Source organism: Phascolarctos cinereus, unplaced genomic scaffold (assembly GCF_003287225.1).
Source record: "Phascolarctos cinereus isolate Bilbo 61053 unplaced genomic scaffold, phaCin_HiC Scaffold_2;HRSCAF=192, whole genome shotgun sequence".
NCBI classification, from domain to species: domain Eukaryota; kingdom Metazoa; phylum Chordata; class Mammalia; order Diprotodontia; family Phascolarctidae; genus Phascolarctos; species Phascolarctos cinereus.
The window spans coordinates 58,253,799-58,277,447 of NW_027555625.1; the positions used below are offsets into that span (position 1 = coordinate 58,253,799).

General features: G+C 43.4%; 1 protein-coding gene across 2 annotated transcripts in view; it reads right to left on the minus strand.

Moving 5' to 3' along the window:
- The window catches only part of LOC110210351 (hepatocyte nuclear factor 4-beta-like), a 69,770-nt gene that overhangs the window by 37,777 nt on the left and 8,344 nt on the right, over positions 1-23,649 (minus strand). For both annotated transcript variants that reach the window (XM_020989248.1, XM_020989247.1), the window contains exons 2-3: positions 14,296-14,497; positions 6,065-6,159 (exon numbers count right to left, since the gene is read on the minus strand). In XM_020989248.1, coding sequence (XP_020844907.1) covers positions 6,065-6,159; positions 14,296-14,497 — 297 coding nt within the window. The remainder of the gene's footprint in view (positions 1-6,064; positions 6,160-14,295; positions 14,498-23,649) is intronic.

Consider the following 23,649-nt stretch of genomic DNA (forward strand, 5'->3'; position numbering starts at 1 on the left):
GTTTCTTCGGTCTATTCCCTCTGCTACTGTTTTCATCCTCATATTCTTGGCCTGTCACCAAAGCCTCCTAACCGGAGCCTCCATCTCCAGTCTACCTTATCCATTCTCATCACTGCTGTCCTGTTTAAATCACTGCTTTGATTTGGTTCAAAAACCTTTTAACGGCTCCCCATTGCCTTTGGGATAAAATCTGAGTTGTTCAACATGCCATAAATGGTTTTTCACAATCTGGATCCAGCCTTTTGGCCTTATGTCCTAAGTACTTTTGTGCACAAACCCTCTGTTCCATTAAGACTGGTCATGTACCGTTTATATAAGAGACATCAAGCTTTCCTTCCTGCTTCCCCTGCTTCGCTTACACCACTCTCCATACCTAGAATTCCTTTCCTACTCACATCTCTTCCTAATGAAATTCAGTCCATTGGGGGGGGCTGAGCTCAAGTCCTACTTCTTTGAGAAGCCCTCTCCTAACCACACCAGTCCATTCTGTCTCCTCCCTACAACTCGTCTTGGTAATTAATTATTTAAAAAAGACAAAATATGGTATTAGTGTACACAAATTCTCTTTTCAAAGAGATTGTTAGTTTCTTCAGAGAAGAGACTGGTTATTACACCCTTCACCAGCAACAAATATTAATCAAGTGCCTATTTAATTGGATTCAATAAACGTTTATTAAGTCCTTACCAAGGGCTAGGCAGGGTGAGGAGCCTGTGGCCTTGAGGCCACATGTGACCCTCTAGGTTCTCAAGTGCGGCCCTCCGTCCGAATCCAAACTTGTGAAGGGCTGCACTTGAGGACCTAGAAAGCCATATGTTGCCTTGAGGCCTCCGGTTCCCCACCTCTGGTAGGCCCTGGGGATATAGAGGGAGAAATGAAATAGTGTTGACCCTCAAGGAATTTACGTTCTTCTGAGAGACGCACATGAACGGGGAAGTCATATGTGATATCATCCCCAGCCTCATGGGAAAAAAGGTACTCTAATCCACTTCAGAGAAACATTCTAAATAAGACAATTTCAGGAAAAAAATTTACACATTCATTAGAGAGAAAAATACTTTATATCTCACTTTACTGAGCTCAAGTCCAGGTTTTTTTTTTTTAAATCTTTTGATTCCCAAAGAGGGATGAATTTGAAGTCAGAGAACACTGGCTCAAATCTTGGCTCTCCTACTGACTATCTTAGCATCTGAGACTAGCCCACTACCATAGGTTAGTTGCTTAAGTTCACGGGGCATCAGTTTTCCTCATTTATAAAAAGAAGAGGACCAGGTGACACTAGGGTCCCTTCCTACCCTAAATCTGTGTGTCTATGATCAAGAAACCCCCAGAAGTAAATCCTGACTCTGTCACTTCCTGTGTGATTCCCTGGGGAAATCACTTTATCTCTGAGTGCCATTTTCCTTGTCTATAAAACGGAGAGGATCATATTACTTACTCTTTCTATCTCACAAGGCTATTGTCAAGAGAATACTTTGTGAACCTTCGGGTGCTATAGAGATATGAGCCACTCTGGAGTATTAGACTATAAGTACACTGAGTACTCCTGGTAAGGGTTGAGAAAAGAAAGAGGAGTGAAGGTTGCAGGTCTCAGGGTAGGCTTCCCGAAGGAGGCTGGGCTTGTGTGGGGACTTGAAAGAGGGGGCAGGAATTAGAGAGAGGGGGATGAGGAAGAAGAGGCAGTGGAGTACAAAGAGCCAAATCAAATCATTCAGGGGAAAGGGAACCAAGTCATGGCTTTCTCTCTCTTGGGTGCTCTCTCTCTCTCTTTTTTTAGGTAGTTGGGGTTAAGTGACTTGCCCAGGGTCACACAGCCAGTAAGTTGTCAAGTGCTTTGTCTGAGGCCAGATTTGAACTAGGTCCTCCTGACTTAAGGGCCGGTGCTTTATCCCTGCTGCACCACTTAGCTGCCCCTAAGCACGTCTCTCTGACTCTACCCATGCTACTTATGGACAGAGAGGTCAAGGAATGGGGTGGGGACACCCATCTAGGCCAGGAACTCAGTCATGGCCCAGCTGGACTACGGCAGAAAGAGATCCTCTGTTCTCAGTTACTTGTGCCTGAGACTAGGAGTGGCCTTACACATTGACTAAGCAGACGGGTCTACCTCTTTGGTGTGAGTTCAAGGTTACCCTCTGGCCTGGCGAGGTCTAAATCTCTTTGTTTTAGATATTCCTCAATGTGACCATAACCTTTAGTTCTTCCATCTCTCACCCCTCCTTAACCTATTCTCCATGGTCACCATCATCTCCAATCATTCTACTTCTCCCTGCTCTCCTAGGTGTATTTTCTTATCTGTGGATGTATTATAAGCCTGCAACAGAATATAAGCTACTAGAGGGCAGGGGCCATTTTATTATGTTATTGTATTCCTAGAATCCACCAGAGTGCCTGGCATACAAATGCCTATGGCTTTTAACAGAAGACAAAGTCCCCTCTTCCATAAACAGAGATGAGGTTTTAACTGAAGCTACCCTCTGGGAAAGGTATCTTTGGTTTAACTTCACCCTGAAAGGGAAAGAACTGATCCCAAATCTTTGGGATTTTTTGTTTTGTTTTGTTTTGGGTATAGGGAGAGAGACAGAGACAGAGAGAGACAGACCAGACAGACAGAGACAGACACACACACACACACAGAGGGAGAGGGAGAGAGAGAGAGAGAGAGAGAGAGAGAGAGAGAGAGAGAGAGAGAGAGAGAGAGAGAGAGAGAGAGATGCTAAGGGGAGGGGGTACAATCAGGAGGGAAAGAGGATTCTGGGACCTTCTTCAGTCTTTGGTCTCCTTGACCACTTTGCTGTGGCTCAGCCATGTCTGGGACTCTGAGGCAGCTGGAGCTGCTGAATGCCCATTTACTGTGGCCCACTGATGAGCTTGTAGTTGCCTGTGGCCTTGCCATGAGGCACCAGACAGGAAAACACCAACCTAAGCAGCTTTTCTTTCCAGGCCCACATTCCCTTGTTTCCACTGCCACATTTGCTGTTTTTCTACAACCTACATATTTCTCGACTGCCTGCTCCTCCTCCCTTCCTAGCCTCAAAAAATTCCCCCAGGACCCTTACTGATCTTTCTCCAAACAGTGGGTTTGACATAGCACACTAGTGAGTCATGAAGACTAAAGCCCCCTTCTCTTTCCTCTCCTTCATTATCGTCTTTTCATGGCACCATCATTGGATGAGTCACCCACACTTCAAGCCCTGAGCTATCCTTCTCCTTCATCTTCCACAATCCAGCTGCCAAGGTGGGTGGATTATTTCTCCACGATGTCTCTCCCATCCATATCTTCCTTCTACCATGACCCTAATTCAGGCCATTACCATCTTGCACCTGGACTCAAATTGAAATAACCTTTGTTCTCCACCCCTTCCAAACTAATCCATCCAGTGGAAAGAGGCTTGTGGAGTCAAGACCTGGGTTCAAATCCCACTTGTGATCCTTGCTAGCTATGTGACCTTGGGCAAGCCTCTTAACCATGTTGATCCTCAGTTTCACATCTGTAAAATGAGGGGGAAATGGACTCATTAAGCCAATAAATATTTATTAAACGCTATATGTAAGACTATTATGCTAGGAACTGAGGATGCAATAACAAATGAGAAAAAAAATCCATCTTGCTCACTACTACCAAATCAAACTTTCTAAAGTATGGCTCTTTTCTTCTCAAAGATCACGAATGTATCTCCATGGCTTTCAAATGCGGTCTCAGACACACTTAACTAGCTGTGCGACCCTGGACAAGACACTTAACCTTTATTTGCCTCAGTTTCCTCATCTGAAAAAGAAGGATAATAATAGCACCTACTTCCCAGGGTGGTTGTGAGGACCAAGTGAGTAAATAATTGGAAAGTGCTTTGCAAATCTTAAATGCTATGAAAATATTAGTTGTTGTTATTATTAATTCTACAAATTTGTTGTTGTTGAGTCATTTTTCAGTCATGTCTGACTCTTTTGATCTTGAGTGGCTTGCCATTTCTTTCTCCAGCTCATTTTACAGATTAGGAAACTGAGGCAAACAGGGTCATGCAGTTAGTGTCTGAGGCCAGATATGAACTCAAGGAGTCTTTCTAACTCCAAGCCCATCACTCTATTCATTGGGCCACCTAGCTGCCCAATTATATAAATTACAAACTCTTGAACCTACAATTCCAGACTCGCTACAGCCTAACCCCCAATGACATTTGCTGCCACCCCTACAAGAATCCTCCACCTGGTCAGATAGCTAACACTCCAGCACATGCTCCATGGAGCACGTCACTGCTCCTCCCCGATGTCTTGGCTTCTTCTCTCCCCCATTTATGTCTTCTCGCCCTTTGAAGCCCAGTTCTGTTCCCTGTGTGCTCCCTGACACCTTCATGGATCATCCCAGCTGACGGTAATCTCTCCCACTTTTATTTTCATTTTTTTTCCCCTTGGCATTTGGGGTTAAGTGACTTGCCCAGGGTCACACAGCTGGTGTCAAGGGTTTGGCCTGAGGCCGGATTTGAACTCAGGTCCTCCTGACTTCAGGGCTGGTGCTCTATCCACTGTGCCACCCAGCTGCCCCTACTCTCATTTTCTAAGGCTCTTACTTGGCCTTGTTACACTGACTTGTTCTGTCAGATATTTCATCAGAGTGGCTGGACCATAGAGCTAGGAGGAACCCAAGAACTCAGTTTAGCAAAACCTTCTTATTTCCCCCAAGAAGAAAAATGACCTGTTCATAGGGAGAGCTGAGATTCAAACCCAGATCCTCCGACTGTCAAAGCTTTTCTTATACATATATTGGTAGCGAGTTGATGAATCAAGTAATCAACCAGCAAGCATTTACTAAATACCTACTAGGTGCTGGGCATACAAAACCAAAAAAATTAACAATAACTAGCATTTCCATAGTACTTTCAGGTCTTCAAAGCACTTTGGAATATTATTTGATCCTCACAACAACCCTGAAAGATAGGTGCTATTATTATCTCCATTTTACAGATGAGGAAACTGAGACACAAAGTAGTTAAGTGATTTGCCCAGGCTCACACAGCCAGTAAGTATCTGAGGCCGGATTTGAACTCAGGTCTTCCTGACGCTGGGCCCAGCGCTCTATTCACTGGCCTCTGGAAGCTCATGTTCCATAAGCTTGATGAACTTACAGGTAATAAATTGTGCTTGGGATTTTGGATTGCATCCACCTACGGAGGGTGTGGACCTGCCTACAGACCATTGGTTGAGAGGACCAAGGGACAACAACTGGAGAAGCTCAGTTATGTTTCACTGAGGATGAGGATGTCTCCTTAAGTCTCATGCACTGAGGATCAATTCATTGACTTGGGTTATTATGGGTTGGAGTTACCACTTTGGGCAGAGCCTATAGAAGGGAAGAGGCTCAGTTACAGAGATGATTTGGGTGGAGCACCCCTTGAACATTGAACTACCATAGTGGATAGAGAGTGTATTTCTGCCACTGATACTACGTGGGTGAGCCCCGGCAGGCTAATTTTTCAATGACCTGTACAATTTTTAAAACTATGAGTTGAAGAGGAGTTGCCAACTTGTATTGGCAGAGAGGGTTTCTTTACCTGGGAGTTCTTTATACAGATGATATTGCAGATTTGGTATTAAAAAAAATCAGAACTTGGGGTTCTGGGCTATGGGTTACCTGTCCTATTTTCCCTAATAAATTGTGTTCTTGCAGACAGGGATTTAAGGATCTCTGGTGCAGCATTGACCCATAGTGCCTAGAATGAAACCATGAGCACATTAGGGATGGGGATTGGGCCTGGACTTCTGACTTCATTGGTATAGGGAACTCCCAGGTGAGGAAACTCTATTTACCAATTGCCATCTTCCTCAGCACTTCATAGACTTCAAGAATTGTCTGGAGCACTGAGGGACTGGATAACTTGTTCAAGGTAACATAACCCATATGGGTCAGAGGTAGGATTTGCACCCAGGTCTTCCTGGCTCTGAGGCTGGATCTTGATCTACTAGGTGTTTAAATACCAGGTAAACACTGAATTACAAGGGCAATTTAAGCAGCATTAGGATCTTGGACATCATGAAGCCTAGAAAATGGAAAGAACAGAATGTTGGACCCACCTTCTTTCTTCATTCCGGCTCTAAAACATTTCCTCAATCGACAATACCTGCATTGATTCCTCTTGTCTTTGTCAATTACACATTGTCTGTTAAACCTGAAAGGAAAGAGGAGGAGAAAGTTACTGATTTTCCCTGAGGGGCTTCTCTAAGCCAGGCAGCCTATCTTCTGAGATCATGCTCCTCACAACCATAAGGACTGGGAAGCTTGACTGGTTACTGGGGGCAGGGACTTTGGATTCCCAGTGCCCACAGCCTTGTAAGTGCTATTAATTATTCCCATTTTACAGGTGAGAAAACTGGAAGGGACACCAGAGGCCATCTAGTCCAACCCAGAAAATGGGTCTTCCAGATTCCAAACCCTGTGCTTTATCTACTGTGTTCTAAGTATATATTTCCTATATGCCGTATACACTTGTAATTCAATTTAATTCAACCAAGATTTATTCAGTGCCTACCATTTTCAAAAGAATCAAGAAGAAATTGATGGATTTCAAGTCAAAAAGATCTGAGTTCTGGTCATGCCTTTGATATGTAGTAGCTGTGGGACAATGGGCAAGTCCTACCTTCTCTGAGCCTTGCACAGCTCTTTAAGACTACAGGGTTTGCACTTGACAAGACCCACATATTGACACACTGGTTTGTGTCCTAAGTACTGGAGGGGAAGGAGGTGGAATATAGTGAGACACACCTTACTCGCCAGGGACTTATGTTCTCCTGGGTGTGTGTGTATGTGTGAAAGCCAACTTGGCTAGATTGTAGAGCATGATAAGGTGAATGTTAAGTAATAATGCTAGAAAGGCAAGATTGGACCACTTTGGGAAGAACTTTGAGTGTCCAAATACAGAAGTTTATATTTTATCCTAGAAGAGCCACTAGAACTTATTGAGTAGGTATCCAAGGGGGGAAGTAGATAGGCATCAAGGAGACCTGATTTCAAATCCTTCCTTAGAGACTTCCTAGATGTGTGACACTGAATCGCTTTAACCTCACTGTGTCTCAGTTTCCTCGGCTGTAAAATGGAGATAATAAGAGACCTACCTCCCACCCTTCGACTGCGGTGCTGGAGAATACTTTTGAGAGTTCCTTTGGACATCAAGGACATGAAACAGTCGATATTTAAAGAAATTAATTCAGTCTACTCATTGGAAAGACAAATACTGAAATTGAAGCTTAAATACTGTGGCCATGTGATGAGAAGACAGAACTCATTGGAAAACACCCTGATGTTGGGTAATATTGAAGGCAAATGGAGAAGGGGACAGCAGAGGGTGAGGTGGATAGATAGTGTCCTGGAAGCAACAAACATAAGCTTGGCTAGACTTCCAAGAGATAGTGGAGGATAGAACGGCCTGGTGTGCTATGGTCCTTGGGGTCATGAAGATTGGACATGACTGAATGAATGAATAACAGCAACCTCCCAGAGTTGTTGTGAGGATAACATGAGACAATATTTGTAAATTACTGTGTCTTAGATCATTATATAAAGATGATGATGATGGTGATGATGATGATGACGATGGTGATGATGTGATGACACGGTCAGACCTATGTTTTAGGAAAATCACTGGTAGCTGTGAGGACAACGAATTAAAAGAGGGAGAGATGTAAGACAGGGGGACCACTTAAGAGGCTCTTGCAATAGTGAGCCCAGACAATAGGTGGTGTCTGAACAATCTGAACCAGACTGACGTCTGTGTGAGTGTGTGTAGAAGGGGATGAGTGTGAGAGAAGCATAGAGGTAGAAAGGTTCATGATTTGGTGAGTTATTAGAAATGTGGAATGAGGAAGAGTGAGGAGACAAGGAAACCAAGGTTGTGAACCAGGGAGACTGGAAGGATGGTGGTGTTGCCAATAGTGACGGAGAAGTTAAGAAGAGGCTTTCACTCTGTAAAATGGGGGGAAGTCATTGATTTGTTGGTCCTGCCTCTACGGACTCTGACTTTGGTATGTAGTAGAGCCTAAAAGAGCAGCCCATGGGCCACTCTGGAAACCACAAGAGTCACTATGAGAAACATAAAATTTGCCTACAGAAGCAAAGCAATCCCCATATAGATGACAGCATTCCGTTGGCTTGCTTACATTAAAGAAATTATTCATTTCCAGCTAATAAATATTTCTTTTCTCTCTCTGGCTATATTCTTTATACTGCTATAGACACATAAAGCAAAGCTGTCCAAGTTCAAAATGCAGACCTTTGCCAACAGTCTGCAAAGCGGAGTCTTCTGTTAGTTCTGACCACATTAAGAATGGCACTATTGTACGCCAGGAACTCCCAGAAATACATGATGTGATGCCTTCAGTGAAGGGCAGCATGGTTAGAGGACTCTTCTCGGCATCATGAAGACCTTGTTTAAATCTTACCTCGAACATACTAATAGTGTGACCCCTGGGCAAGTGTCCCCAGCCCATCCTCTAAGTCTCTAAGTTGCAGGTGAGGTACTGGTTTACATCAGAAAAGGCGGTTTCCACACTGATGAAATCACATACCAAGACCCTCTCTCAAACGTCTGCATCATTTCCCCATCTTTCTGAGGTTACTCAAGATGATGGCTTTTGTTAATGGTTTGTCATCTGGTAAATAACCTTCAAAAATATGTCCAGCCTGAAATTTCCAAGAGGGGCTCTCTTTCCTACCTGATCCAACACACATTTATTATCTAAAATCATAGGGTTAGAGCTGGAAGGGTCATCAGAGGCCATCTAGTCCAACCCCCTTATTATAGAGTAGGAGACGAAGATTCAAGAGGCATATTCAGCCCCAGTCTCTACCCCGAGTTTTGGATCCACATCACTCATTGGTCTATTCAATAGACTCTTGGATATTTCAAACTGGAAATCCCAGAAACATCTTAAACTCAACATGTCTAAAACTAAACTCATCAATTTCTCCCCTTTCCCTCCAAAAAGCCCTTCTTTGCTTCTAAACTTCCCTACTTCTGTTGAAAGTACCACCATTCTTCCAACCTCCCAGGTCCCTAACTTTAGTGCTATGCTGGAGTTCTCGTAAACCCTCACCACCCATCTTCAGTCAGTTTCCAAATCTTGACATTTGTATCTTCACAATATCTCTTGTATCCTATCCCTTTTTGTCACTTATACAACTACCATGTTTAAGTCATCATCCTTCTCCTTGGCCTGCCTGCCTCAAGTCTCTCTCCAGCTCAGTCCATTCTATACTCTGCTGCCAAATAATTTTTCTAAACTATAGCTCTCATCATGCTGTTCCTTTACTTAGTCAACTCCATTGGTTTCCTATTACCTCCATAATAAACTGTAATCTACTCTATCTAGATTTTAAAGTACTATACAATAAGACATCTACATATTTATTTTTCCAGCTTCATTGGCCATCACTCTCCTTCTTGGACTCTGTGATCCAGACAAATGGTCTCTCTGATCTTCACACACAACCCTGCATCTCCCACCTCTAAGTCTTTGCACTGGCTTTCCTACATGCCTGGAATGCATTCCTTCATTCCCTTCACTTCATACAGTCCCTCTTCTTCCTTTCAAGTTTCCCTTCTAGCTTAAGCACCATCTTCTATATGAAGCCTTTCCTATTCCCCTCAACTGCTGGTGCCCTCCCCCCAAACTACCTTGTATTAAGCTATTCTGTATATATTTGTATTTATTAACATCGTATCTATGCTATATGTATATATACATTTTACACACACACACACACACACACACACACACACACACACGTGTCTCCCTCATTAGAATGTCAGCTCCTTGTGAGTAGGGATTTTTCATTCTTTATAAATGTATCCCCTAGCACAGTACCTGGCACACAGTAAGTGCTTAATACTTGTTGATTAATTGTCCTTTGTCATACAAGTGGTAAATTATCAGAGGTAGGATTTGAATCTAGTGCTTTCTGACTTTGAGCTCAATACTCTATCCACTATATCATGCTGCTTGTTAAATATTTACTATGTGATATAAGCTGGAGTCACAACAAAAAAATGAACAACAGTCCTTCCCCTCAACAAGTTGACATTATATTGGGGTGATACCATTTTCAGTTGGTTCCAACTCTTCGTGACCCCTTTTGGGATTTTCTTGACAAAGATATTGGAGTGGTTTGCCATTGCTTTCTCCAGCTCATTTTATAGATGAGGAAACTGAGGCAAACAAGATTAAGTTATTTGCCTGGCACACAGCTAGTGTCTGAGGCCAGATCTGAACTCAAGTCTTTCTGATTCCAGGCTCGGCACTCTATGCCAGTGCATAGCCTGAATTGCTTTCTGTAAGTGTTGACTGATTTGATCTCCTTGCTATCCAAGGGACTCTCAAAAGTCTTCTCTAGCACCATGATTGGAAAGTGTTGGTTCTGCAGTGCTCACCTTTCCTTATAGTCCAACTCTCAAAGCCATACATTGCTACTGGAAAGACTATACAGAACTTTGTTGACAAGGTGATATCTCTGCTTTTTAGTATGTGCTGTCCAGATTTTCCACAGCTTTCCTTCCAAGGAGCAAACATCTTTTAATTTCGTGGCTGCAGTCACCATCTACAGTGATCTTTGAGCCCAAGAATATGAAATCTGACACTGTTTCCATTTCTTCTCCCTCTATTTGCCAGAAAGTGATAGGATGGGTTGCCAAAATCTTTGTTGGTTTGTGTGTGTGTGTGTGTGTGTGTGTGTGTGTGTGTGTGTGTGTGTGTGAAGCTTCAAGCCAGATTTTATACTCTCCTCTTTTACCCTCATTAATAGGCTTCTTAATTCCTTTTTACTTTCTGCCACCTGAGCGGTATCATCTGCATGTCTGAGATTGTTGATACTTCTCCCGGTAACCTTAATTCCAGCTTTTGATTCATCCAACCTGGCATTTCACATTATGTTCTCTGCATATAAGTTAAATAAATAAGGAGACCACATGTTGCCTTGTCATATTCCTTTCCCAATCTTAAACCAATCAGTCGTTCCATGTTCAGTTCTGTTGCTTCTTGACCCACATATGGGTTCCTCAGGAGACAAGTGAGATGATCTGGTACTCTTATCTCTTTGGGGACTTGTTACATTTTGATGTGATCCATGCTATCAAAGACTTTAGTGTAGTCAATGAAGCAGGAGTAGACTTTTTTTTTCCCTGGAACTCCCTCACTTTCTTCACAATCCAGTGAATATTGGCAATTTGGTCTCTAGTTCTTCTGCTTCTTTGAAAACCAGCCTGTTCTTCTGGTAGTTCTTGGTTCACATATTGCTGAAGCCTAGCTTGCAGAATCTTAAGTATAACCTTGCTGGCATATAAAATGAATGTAATTGTTTGGTAATTGGAACATTCTTTGGCATGCCTTTCTTTAGGAGTAGGGCATAAACTGATATTTTCTAATCCAGTGGCCACTGTTGTGTTTTCCAAATTTGTTGGCGTATTGAGTGTAGCACTTTAACAGCACTGTCTTTTAGGGTTTGAAATAGCTCCTCTGGGATTCCTTCCCCTCAGTAGCTTTGTTGTTAGCAATGATTCCTAGGACCCACTTGACATTCATGTGTCACAATTTGTTTAGCCATGGGATCTGTGTTGGTAGAGGAAGTGCCCACAACAATAAAGTCATGAGTCCATAAGTAAGTTTCTCTAATTAGGGAGGCAGTGATATGTGAAGAGAACATTGACTCTGAGGTTAGAGGATCTGGGTGACTTTATATGTTATTTAGCCTTTCTGGGCCTCAGTTTCTTCATCTGTAAAATGAAAGGGTTGAACTGAATGGTCTCTGAAGTCCTTTTCAGCTTTGGATCTGTGATCCTATTAGCTAGACTGGATAACTAGGACCTGCTATTTACTATTTTTTTTGTCCCCCACAATACCTGGCACAGAGCATATTGTCTTAATAGCTATTGGTTGACTAATAGTCATTGTTAGATTTGTTTACAAAGCCACCCAGATGACTTCTCTGGGTTCTTGGCTTGTTCTGAATTGGGTAAGGAAACCTAAACCCCTGACATTAAGTGAGTCCAACCATTTCATTCATCCATCTATCTATTCAGTAATTCTACAAGCACTGTTGGGGCACTTGCTATGTGCCAAAGCACTCTGGTAATACAATGAAGGATCAAACATGGTTCTCACCCTTAAGAAGCCTACAGTTAGCAGGCACAGATAAAAGTTTCCGTTTACCCTGGACAACATGTCCTTGCCATTATAAGTTGGCAGGCCAGCCTAGTTGGAACAGAAAGGCCCCCTGAGGGAAAGACTAGAGGTAGCATGTGTTAAGCACATCAGACCCCCATCACAACCTTGACCACTATCTCTTCTCAAATTCTGATGGAGATAGCTCAGGACCCTGAACCCCAGAGTCTTGGGACTAGCAGTGTCCCCAGATCACCAGACCTGTTTTTGACCTAGTTCCACAGCCATCATTGAGGGAAGAAATTATTGTGGAGAAGGGCCCATCTTCCTCATCACCATCTGCAGCAACAACTACTGTCCATCTGCTCCCAAAAGGCAAATAAGCAGAGGAGTACTGAGAGTAGCAGCATGCCACTAACACCCAACCCCCTGGCCCCAGACCACCAGTCCTTCTTCCAGACCAGCTCTCAGAGCCATCATTTGGGGAAGAAACTTTTGTAGAGAGGGGGTCAGCTGTGCCCACTAACTGCCAACCAACTGTCACTCATGTGGCAGGCAAGTCAGCCAAGCTGAAGCAGCTGGGCTCGCTCAGGGGGAGACAGGAGGCAGTATATGCCAGGCAAGTCCAACTGCCATCACCACCTTGACCACCAATTCCCCTTAGACCCTGATGGAGACAGCCTAGGACTTGAGCCCAAGAGCCTCATGAATAACAATGCTTCCAGCCCAGTGCCCATAGCCAGCATCCTGGGAAGCAATCTCCATGGCAACAGAGCCCAGCAACTGTTCCTGCAGATACTCTAGCCTCAGCTACAGAAAGGAGAGTTCTTACCCTGCCCCCTCCAGCCCCCACCCAAGTCCTTCCACTGTCAAATGGTTCAACAGCAGAAAGTGAAATTTTTTTTTTTGGCTAGGCAATGGGGTTAAGTGACTTGCCCAAGGTCAACTGATATCATTTTTATCAGGGAAAATGACATTGAAGGACAGGCATTACCATCTTCCTTGTCCTTGCAGTCTAAGGACCATGGGACTTTTCCATGGGACTTGCAGCTGAAATTTTCCATATGTATTATCTCCCTCATTAAAATGTGAGCTGTTTGAGACCAAGGACTGTCTTGTTTTTCAGTTTGTGTCCCCAGCTCTTAGTACACTTCTTTGTATATAGTAAGCGCTTAATAAATGCTTCCCCCCCCCATGCATTCATTCATTCATTCACAGAACAGCAACAACAAAATCTTTGGGTTTTGTGGCACTGTGTGAACCCAGCCCATAGATAAGCAAACTCTTTGGTTAGTCCTTTTTCCTAAGGGAGAAAACAGATTGTTTGTTAAGAGAAGCCATTGTCCAAGGCATAGCTGTGATTCATCTTGCCAGCCCCCTCCTGCCTGGTCAGCTAGACAGAGGAGTTTACAGTTTACCACAGAGCCAACAGAGAGCTAATTGACTGAGCAGGGGAGTCATATGATGAGAGCTGTGCATGAGGAAAATTATGTGGTGGTAGTGTATAGGATGGATTGGAATGGGGAGAAATCTGAGGCAGGAAGACCGAAGCTGCTATAATGAGGGAGGGAGGTGATGAAAACCTGAAGGAAAGTGGGAGCTAAGTTGGAAAAGGAATAGCATGTGAAGGTGGAAGTGACAAGATTTGGTAACTGATTGCAGAGAATTGGCTCCAATGGGAGTGTGGGAGATGGGGAAGGGGGAAATTGTAGATTTCAATCAGTCAGTGAGCATTTTTATTTTAGGCGATTGGGGTTAAGTGACTTGCCAAGGTCACACAGCTAGTGAGTGTCAAGTGTTTGGTCTAAGGCCAGATTTGAACTCAGGTCCTGCTGACTTCAGGGCTGGTACTCTATCCACTGTGCCACCTAGCTGCCCCTAGTAAGCATTTATTAAGCACTTATTGTGTGCCAGGCACTATATTAAGAGCTGGGAATTCAAAGGAAGGCAAATGTGTGGTCCCTGCCCTCAAGAAACTCACATTTTAATTTTGGTTCAATTAAAGGAAGATCTTGCTACCAGAATTATGGAATTATTTCAGAAGAGGCTAGAAAACTGTCTGCCTGGGCAGCTCCTATACAGCCCCCAGCAAGTGGAACCAGATAGCTTTAGAGGTCCCTTCCAACTTGAAGAGCCCATGATGCTGTTGTCAGTACCTGCAAGAATAGATGTGGTTCTTGCGGACACTCCTCCGGAAGAATCCTTTGCACCCGTCACAGCTGGATGCACCATAGTGTTTGCCCGTAGCACGGTCCCCACAGATGGAACAGAGAGAATTAATTCCATTAGTCAGCAAGTTGGCTTGGCTGGATTCTGGTGATGTGGCCTCTGGGGGGCCTAGGCCAGAGTCTCTGTGTCCTTTAAAATGAAGAAGGAGGAGGAATGAAAAGGAGAAAATGAAACCCGAGCAACAGCAGCCATCCCTTTGGGTCCTATTCACTGACCTAGGCCTTATTCCTTATAAATAACATGACCTCTCTTCTCCTGTTTCAGGTAACTCTTCAAAGAAGGAACCTTAGAATCCTAGAGTTTCCTGAGAGTAACCTTCAAAAGTCAGAGCAGCCTGTGCATGTTAGCACAATCATCTTTTCAATGCACAGCCCTGATTGAACCACTAGCCTCCTTCCCAACCTTCAATGGCTCCCCATTGTACAAAGAATTAAGTCCAGTTGTACATTATGACCAAGCTATAGATTGTCTATCTACAGGTAGCTTAGTGACGGCACTGAACCCTGACTGTGCCGAGGCCCCCCTTATCTCTTTGAGCTTGATGGGCTCCCTCACCTGTGTTCACTTTGATAGGTAGGGACAGTGTCCCTAGAAGGTTGGCTACTTTAACACAACTCCCAGGGTTTTAGAGGTAATCCTAGTGTGTATGCAGAGAGCAAAACGTTTCTACTTCTAACCATTGTCTCTTAAATATGAAACATTTACTTAACAATAAGGTAAAAGCAGAAATAATCATAACCTTTACCCAGTTGGAGATAAGAGCAGAAATCATTTAGCATTTACTCAATTGAAGGCAAGAACGGAAATAATTAATATGTAAAAGTATACTCAGAAACCTGGGTCATGCTCTGCTAGACTGCACACAGTGTCCATGGGAGGGATGGTGCATGTATTTACAGAAATCTAGCGGAGAGGTACATGAATAGGCACACTCATTTGCCCGGGGAGAATTTGCATGTCTGGCACTCAATGTTTTAGGGTTCGTCAGAGAACAGTTTGTACCATGTGTTGCCTGCTAGGCAAATCTGTTCCTCTGCTATTAACTCCCTGGGCAAAGCTGATTTTCTGCTATTCTCAGGCTGCTGAAGTGGTAAAAAAAAAAAACCCAAAACAAAACAAAAACTCTTTTAGCACACAGCCACCCTTGGCAGAGTGCTGAGAAAATGTTATGCTTCTTCAGTAACAGGCAGTACCCTTAAGCCAGAGAACTGCCAAACACCTCAAATCTGCTTTGTGGCTTCGAGCAGGAGTTTCTCCCTCTCATTATAGGTAGCAACTGGGCCATCGGCCTTTTCCCAATCCATTTTTCCAACAGCAGGGAATTCTCCTTTGTCTAATCAGTTTTAGCAAACTAAGCTTCTTCTCATTGCAAAGCAGATTCAAATCCTGTCTCGATCTGTTTCTTCCTCTCAAACTGTCAAGGGCAGTAGAAGGTCACAAGCGCTCCAGAGAAGTTTCCCTCTCTGGACTCTTCTTCAGCTCAGTCCCTTCCCCTTGCCTGGCCTCTACTTACTCATCTGTAAAATGGAGCTAGTGATCAAGGCAACCTTGATCTTATCCCTTCCCTTTGATGAGTGTGATTTTCATACTCATCTCTGAGAGCTCTGAAGAACACAGTGGCCCAGCTACTATGTGGTCACAGACATGCTGACACAAACGGGATTTTCTTTTACCCAACAGGCTCGGTGTGTCCCCTAAACAGTGACCTCTGGGCATCTTGGACAGAGGAGTTAGTCAGTACCTGCTATAGCAAGAGAAAGAAGCAGGAAGCCTGGCTTCTCTCCCTTAAGGGTTAAGCCTTTTTTTCTTTTTAGTTACATATTGGCAGTCTTAGAAAGCTGCCTATCAGGCAATGGCAGGGGTTCCTCTGCCTGGACATAAGAGCGTCTGGAGCCTTCTCCCAGAAAGTGAAAAGTTCAGTTTCTTGCTTGTTCCACTGACTGGCTGTCCCAGTGGACTGACCTGACCCGTTGTCTGGGTGTCACCTTGGGCAGCCTCCGCTGGCCTGGAGGCTTCTGTTCCCATAAAGCACAGAGCAATGCCCATTCAGGAAAAACAGCCCAGCTCTTGTGGCTCTGAGAAACCTGCCAACCAAACTGTGCCACAAAAACTCACTTTTCTTCCCCCACAAAAACGGGGGAAAGCCAAAATTCACAGCTTTAATTTTAGCTCCAAAATTGCCTGTGCACCTCTCCCAGTTGCCGGGAACTCAAGAGACATGGTCCAACATCGGTAAAGATGATGATGGAGAGGCTTCCATTGGCCTGGATGGTCTTTAACGATGCTACCCAAGCAGAGGGCACTTCCGTCTCTGTCGCTTTGACAATTCAATTAAATAAACACTTATTTAGTAAGTAATTACTCTATACAGTTTGCCATATGGATAGGAAACTGACCTTAGAGTAAGGAAGACCCGAATTTGAGTCCTGCTGATGACTCATACTGACTGCATCCCCCTAGGGAAGTCATTTTGTCTTTTGGTACTTTAGGCAATTCTCCAAGACCAAGCTGCCAGGGATCAATGCTAATTTGCATTGGTCAAGAGATTTTGTTCATCTGCAAGTTTCCTATCAATGAAATAGTCCTGAGATAGCACCTGGTACTGGGTGCAAGGCAAGGCAAAGAGGCTGCCAAAGACTGGTGAATAGAGAGCTAGTCTCAGAGTCAATGACGGGGTCCAACTCGTCCCTCTGACACAGACTGGCTCTGTGACCACGAGCAAGTTCTCCAGGTAACTTCTAACATGAGTACTACTTATCTGCCTCAAGGATAGGAGGTTCTTCATCATGAGTTCCCTCCATGCTGGAAATCACAGATTCGGTCCTCCACGCCGCCTCCAAACGGCCTCCACTTGGGAGGTGAACTCAGGTTGGCCAGACTTCATCCCCCTCCCGGCTGAGCTTCCCACTCTCACGATTTGGACACCTTGACTCATTTGCCCTCTTATGCTGGAACTTCCCTTTTTTCAGGCTCCCTTCTACGGGTTGTCTCCCTAAATTAGAATGTGAGCTCCAGGAGGGCAGGGATTACCTTTCTTTTTGTCTATATCCCCGGTGCTTAGCACAGCACCTGGCATATAGTAAATGCCTAATAAATACATATTGCCTGCCCATACAAGGCACTATGCTTGGTGAAGGAGCTACAGAGATGAGTAAGGCAGGAACTTCACATGGTTCAAATCCCAGCCTGCTTTAATCTTGGCAGAGTAATTTCTCCTCTATAGGCCGAGTTACCAATGAAGAGATTAAATGAGGTGAGTTCTAAGATACCATCTGGTTCTGCCATTCTTTGATTTTATGACATAGTCCTTATCCTCAAGAAACTCACAGTCTAACAGGCAACGTACTATGTTTGTCTAATTACAATGGTCAAAAATACACCTCTCTGTTCCTTCACCAATTAAATTCAACAAATAGTTATTAGGCCAACATATTAAGCCCGGCGGTAGATGCTGGGTCAGTCAGTCAGCCAATAAGCATTTAAATGCCTTTCACACATACCAGACACTGTGTTAAGCACCAAGGGATGCAAAGGAAGGCCAAAGATGATTCCTCCCCTGAGGAGTTCACAGTCTAATGGGGGAAACACAATATTCACAACTGGGAAGACAAAGATGAAAAATAATAGCAAGAGACTTGCCCTCAGGGAACTTACATGCCACTGTATTGGAGGGAAAATGACATGCACGTGTATTAAGTATGGTATAAAGTAGAACATAATGTAGGCAAAGGAGAGAGAAAAAAAATCTGAGGAGAGAGAAAACGCTTTCACTTTAGTGTGTGGGCGTATGCATGGTGGTGACAGGCAAGACTTCAGAGAGGAAGTGGCACCTGGGTTGGAACTTGAAGGGAGAAGATTTCTATAAGAATGATTATATTGATGGCATGATCAATGATCTGCATAAAGTTAGGAGATGGAGGGATGAGTTTGACTGGAACATAGAGTCCATCCAGGTGAGTAAAGTGAAACATAACAGAAAAGGTAGTTTAGGGCCAGATCATGGAGGACTTAAAAAACCAGGCTAAAGAGTTTACATTTTATCCTTTTGGGGGAAAAGTCCTATAAGAAGACTCAGAGGTCGTAGAATCATAGTCATAGAGCTGGAGGGGCCCTTAGGGGCCATCTAGTTCAACATCTCCATTTTACAGATGACAAAACTGAGGCCCAGTCCAGTTAAATGATTTCCTCCAGGTCTCATAGCTAGTAAAAGGCAGCCCTAGGCCCAAGTCTCCTTACTCCTATCCCAGGGCTCTTTCCATGGTGCTCCTTAACCCTTTTCTCACCCAAAGTCAGTCAGAGAATTTTGCTATGGGAATGCATTGCCAGTTTTATCATTCAAGTGGAGGGGAAATCAAGATTCGTCCAAGACCCAATTTTTCTTTTCTTTTTTTTTTTAAAGACTCAATTTTTCTGGACCACATCTATGTCATGGAATGAGGGTTACCTGCACACAGCTGTTGCCAACCGTTTTTCCTAGAAGAGGATCCCATTTAAAATCCAAAGCCCTACCCAGACTGCTTCCCCAGGCTCCCATTGCTTTCCCTCTCTTCAAAGAGACACTGTCAAACAGGCGCCTCAGGGTGGGGGAGGGGGTGATGGGGGTGGAGGTTGCCTGACCTTAGCTTCAAAACAAAATCTATTAGGAAATTTCCAAGAGAGACCCTTCTTTCCCTCCCCTTTGGCCACCCCCTCCTCCAACAAGCCCGAAATCCAAAGCCAAACAGTGCTTGGCCCATGGAAGAGAGTCAAATTCTAAGCTCAAAGAATGTTGTTTTCCTAGCCAAGCCCAAAGGGCCAGAGAGCAAGGGATGCTGGACAAAGGAACTTGGTTTTAAATTTTATTTTCGCTTGTGAAATGTAGGCTGTCGTTACAAACCTGGTGAAGTGCTTTAAAATGCTCACTTACTTTGATAATGGCCCTTTAAATGCTCTCTTGAAACACAGTTCCACCCTTTCTTCCCCCTTAAACAACAGCTGGTTCCTGCCACTTTGAAAGCTCTCTGAGTAGCAGAGGATTTCTGCTAGGGTAATTGGGTCAAGGGCTTTGAGATAGGTCTGATCCCATTAGGCCTGAGCAAATGGAATGAATCTTAGCTGCTCTTTTGTTTCCATGTGGCAGGTGGTCTCCCCAAACAGGGCAGCTTTTTGAAATAATGCTCTGAAGTGAGATGTATGGCCAGAAAAACCAAACGCATTTCATTTACGGCATTGCTCCTTTAAAAGTCAGAAGACCTATGTTTGAGACTAGACTCCTCTACAGTATTAGGTAAGTCTACTTCTCACTGGTGTAGTGCCTGAGCCCCCATTAGTGTGCTTCCTATTTACACAAAATCAGTTACATTGACATCATTGACCCTTAAACATGAAACGTTTACTTAACGATAAGGCAAGAAAAAGACTCATCATAACCTTTACTCAATAGAAAGAATAATCGCAACATTTACTCAATAGAAGGCAAAAGCAGGATTAATCAAAATATAACAGTGCAGTCATAAATTTAGGTCACACACTCTCACCCATGTACACAGAAACCTTTGTGACCCTCTAGTCCAGTTCCATCGTTTTGTAGATGAGGAAACAGAGACCCAGGAAGGGGAAGATACTTTCCCCAGGCCACATAGTGGCAGAATTGATATTTGATTCCATACCTTCTGATTCTAAACATCACACCAAAGATCACAGAAGTAGTAAGCAGGAGAATTGGCATTAGAACCCAGGTCTCCTGATACCTACCACATTAAGTTTCCCTTCTACTCTGCCTCTCTGAGACCCTGAGCAAGTTATGTCTTTCTGAACATCTATTTGTTCATCTGCAAAATGGAAATAATAACCCCTGTTCTGTCTGTTTCATAGAATTGATCCGAGAATCAAATGAGGTAATGGCCATAGAGCTACTCTGTAAGCATTCTAAGGGCTTTTAAGATGCTATACAGAAATGTCTTCCTAGAGTGTTTTGTCTGAGTTCGTCCTTTTACCCCATTACATTCTATCCTATACTATACTTATCTGGGTACAAGTGATATCCTCTCCCAGTAGACTATAAAGCTCCTAGAAAGCAGAGACTATATAATTTTTTTTAATCTTGATGTCCTTAGCACATAACATGGTGTCTTATTCAAGGTAAGTGCCTATTTAAAGTTTGTTAAATTGAATTGGGTCAACAACTTTTCTCCTCCCAGGGCCTCTCTTTATGGAAAATTGGGATTAATATACTGCGTAAATAAGCCTATGCCTAGGAAAAGCACATAGAGGGGCCCAAGGCTATTTCTAGGGTACTAGGGCTAGGGCAAATAATACAAATACCTATCATTTGTATCCAAGGAAATTTGGTTAAAATTTTAAAAAATATTATATGTAAAAGGACCCTTGGTTCAACTCCCCCTCATTTTATAGAGGGTAGAACTAAGTTCCAAGAAATAACCTGCCTAAGGTTTCATAGGGAATTAACATCAGAGCCTAGCTAGAACCCGGGTATCTTGACTCCCAATTCAGTCTGTTTTCTATTACTACACACAGCTTTCTCAATATTGACTTTATCATTTTGTCAAGAGCCAGCCCTGAAGGAATAGAATGTATGCTCGTAAAACCACTGCTCTTAATATTTTACCCAGTCAAGTTGGAGAGCCAGCTGAGGTCAAGCAGCAGTGATCAAAACCCAGTAATTCATTTTGGGTAAGGGCACCAGATGTCCCACATTTGATATGAGATAGGGATTTTGACAGCTGGTTCCTTCAGGGATCTCTCCTCTCCTCTGTTTTCAAAATGGACCTCAGACACGTTTGGTTTCAAACTGGAGCTCATTCTACACAAAGACAGAATGTGGGAGCCAGGAAAGCCCTTAGTGACCATCTAGTTCAACCCTCTCAACTTACAGATGAGAAAACCAGAATAAAATGATTTAGGGCAGCTAGGTGGCACAGTGAATAAAGGACCAGGTCTGGAGTCAGGAAGACTGGAGTTTAAATCTGGTCTCAGAAACCAGCTGTGTGACCCTGGGCAAATCATTGAACCCTGTTTGCCTCAGTTTCCTCAACCGTAAAATGACTGGAGAAGGAAATGGTAAACCACTTGCCAAAAAAACCAAGCCAAACCAAAGCAAAAAACCTGCAATGGGATCATGAAGTTGGAAAAGACTGACTAACAATGCCACCAATGCTATCCTCTTCTTCTCTGTTTTCTTTTTCCCTACCATTCCTTCTCCTTTCTATCTATTCTCTGAAAATCCTATTTCCTTGACAAACTATAATTCTGAATCTTTTTCCATGGTACAGGGAATAGAACTGTTGGATTTGAGAGTCTAAATGATAATAGCCAGCATTTATATATAGCACTTTAAGGTTTCCAGAGCTCTTTATAATTACTATCTCATTTCCTCAAAACAGCCCTATTATTACTCCTGTTTTTACAGATGAGGAGACTGAGGCAGATGGAGATTAGTTGACATTCCCAGGCTCATGCCGCTAGCAAAAGTTTGAGGCTGGAGTTGAACCCAAGCCCTCCTGATTCCAGGTCTAATGCTCTATCCACTCATCCACATAGCCTCTGTTCAAGCCCAGGGACCCTGCCCTGCTAACTGTGAGACTCTCAACTCCCATCATCTACCTGAAACTCAATTTCCTTATCATAAAGATAACACTTTCACTTCTCTCCTTATCCTCTTGTCATAATGGAAATATTTTGTAAAATGCAAAGCCAAGTAGAAATGGACCTGATTCCGTGATCATTGGGGCTGGTCCTTCAACCTCTCCCATCTGCCTCCTTTAGCCTCCTTCTCTCCCCACCTTTTTCTTTTCAAATGTAAAATGTCTAGTTTCTTTATGCAAATTCTACAAAGACATAAAATGATTCTGATGGTCAGCATTTTGAGGATTCCATCCTAGCCTCTTTAAATCCCAGGTGAAAGATAAGAAGACGGGCCATTTTGGTTTTTGAGACCCATTTATGACAACAGTTTTGAGATTCTAAAATTCATTTTTCAGACAAATAAATGTAAGGAAAATAACAAAAGCTTATCAGAAGCAACTAGGTAGAACAATAGGTGCTAAATCTGGAGTCAGGAAGACCTGAGTTCAAATTCTGCTTCAGATACTTTCCTGCTGTATGGGTGGGTCATTTAACCTCCCCCAGCCCTGATTCCTCATCCTTAAAATGGGGATAATAACAGCACTACCTCCCTACTTCCTATGGTTGTTGTGAGGATCAAATGAGATAATATGCATACATATTATGAAAATATGTATAGATATATATGTATGCATACAAATATGTGTGTATACATACATATATATACATATATAAACATATATATTATGAAACAACCCTAGGAGATATGTGATGTGCATGTGACATTTTGCAAATCTTAAAGCACCATACAAATATTAGCTATTTGTTACTTTGCATTTCTTATCTGTGCGTAGTACAGAATGGAAGCTCTTTGAGGACAGGATCTATTTCATTTTTGTCTTTGTATCACTAGCACCTAGCACAGTGCCTGGTAAATTGTAGGGGGCTAATAAAGACTTGCTAATTGATTGATTATGTTAATATTGGTTGGTAGAATAGTCTACCCATCTTTCCTGTGAGAAGCCCCATGGCCAAATCAAAAGGGAGGCGCTGGGGTGGGGATGTGTACTTTTCAAGGTTTGCCCCTCTACTTCTCTCTGCCTCCTACTACCTAAGTTGGAAGAGCAGGAGACCTAGGGTGAAAGCTAGCCAGCAGATCAAAGCCCTGATTCAAACAAGAATAAATACACGATTCTGAAAGTTTATTTTATTTTAAAAGGAGTTTGGAAGCCAAAGGCCAATGGAATTCCAAGCTGTTCCTTGGAAAGAAGGCTCAGACAACCCGTGTAACTCAGGGGGCTCACTCTGTTCTCTTGCAGTTCCCCTGTTCCTAATGGTCTAAGATATAGGAAGCATCAGGGTATCTAGTCTGGAACACTGACCTGGCAGTCATTCCACATGAGGCTAGCCTGGATGGGTCTCGCACTGACCATGTCCCCCCGGGGCAAGTCACCTGCACTCTCTGAGTCTCAGTTTCCTCCTCTCTAAAATGGAGTCAGTGAGTCCTGCCCTGCCTGCTTTACAGGGATGTTGTTAGGATCCAGTTCAATAAACGCTTTTTGAGCACCTTCTATATACAAGGCAAACAAAGATAAAATGAGATAATGAAAGTGAAAGCAGCTTGTAAATTATAGAGGGCTGAATAAGATACCACAGCCAGAAAGAACCTTGGAGATTATCCAGGGTTCTTACTCCATTTTGTGTCCTGGACCCCTTTG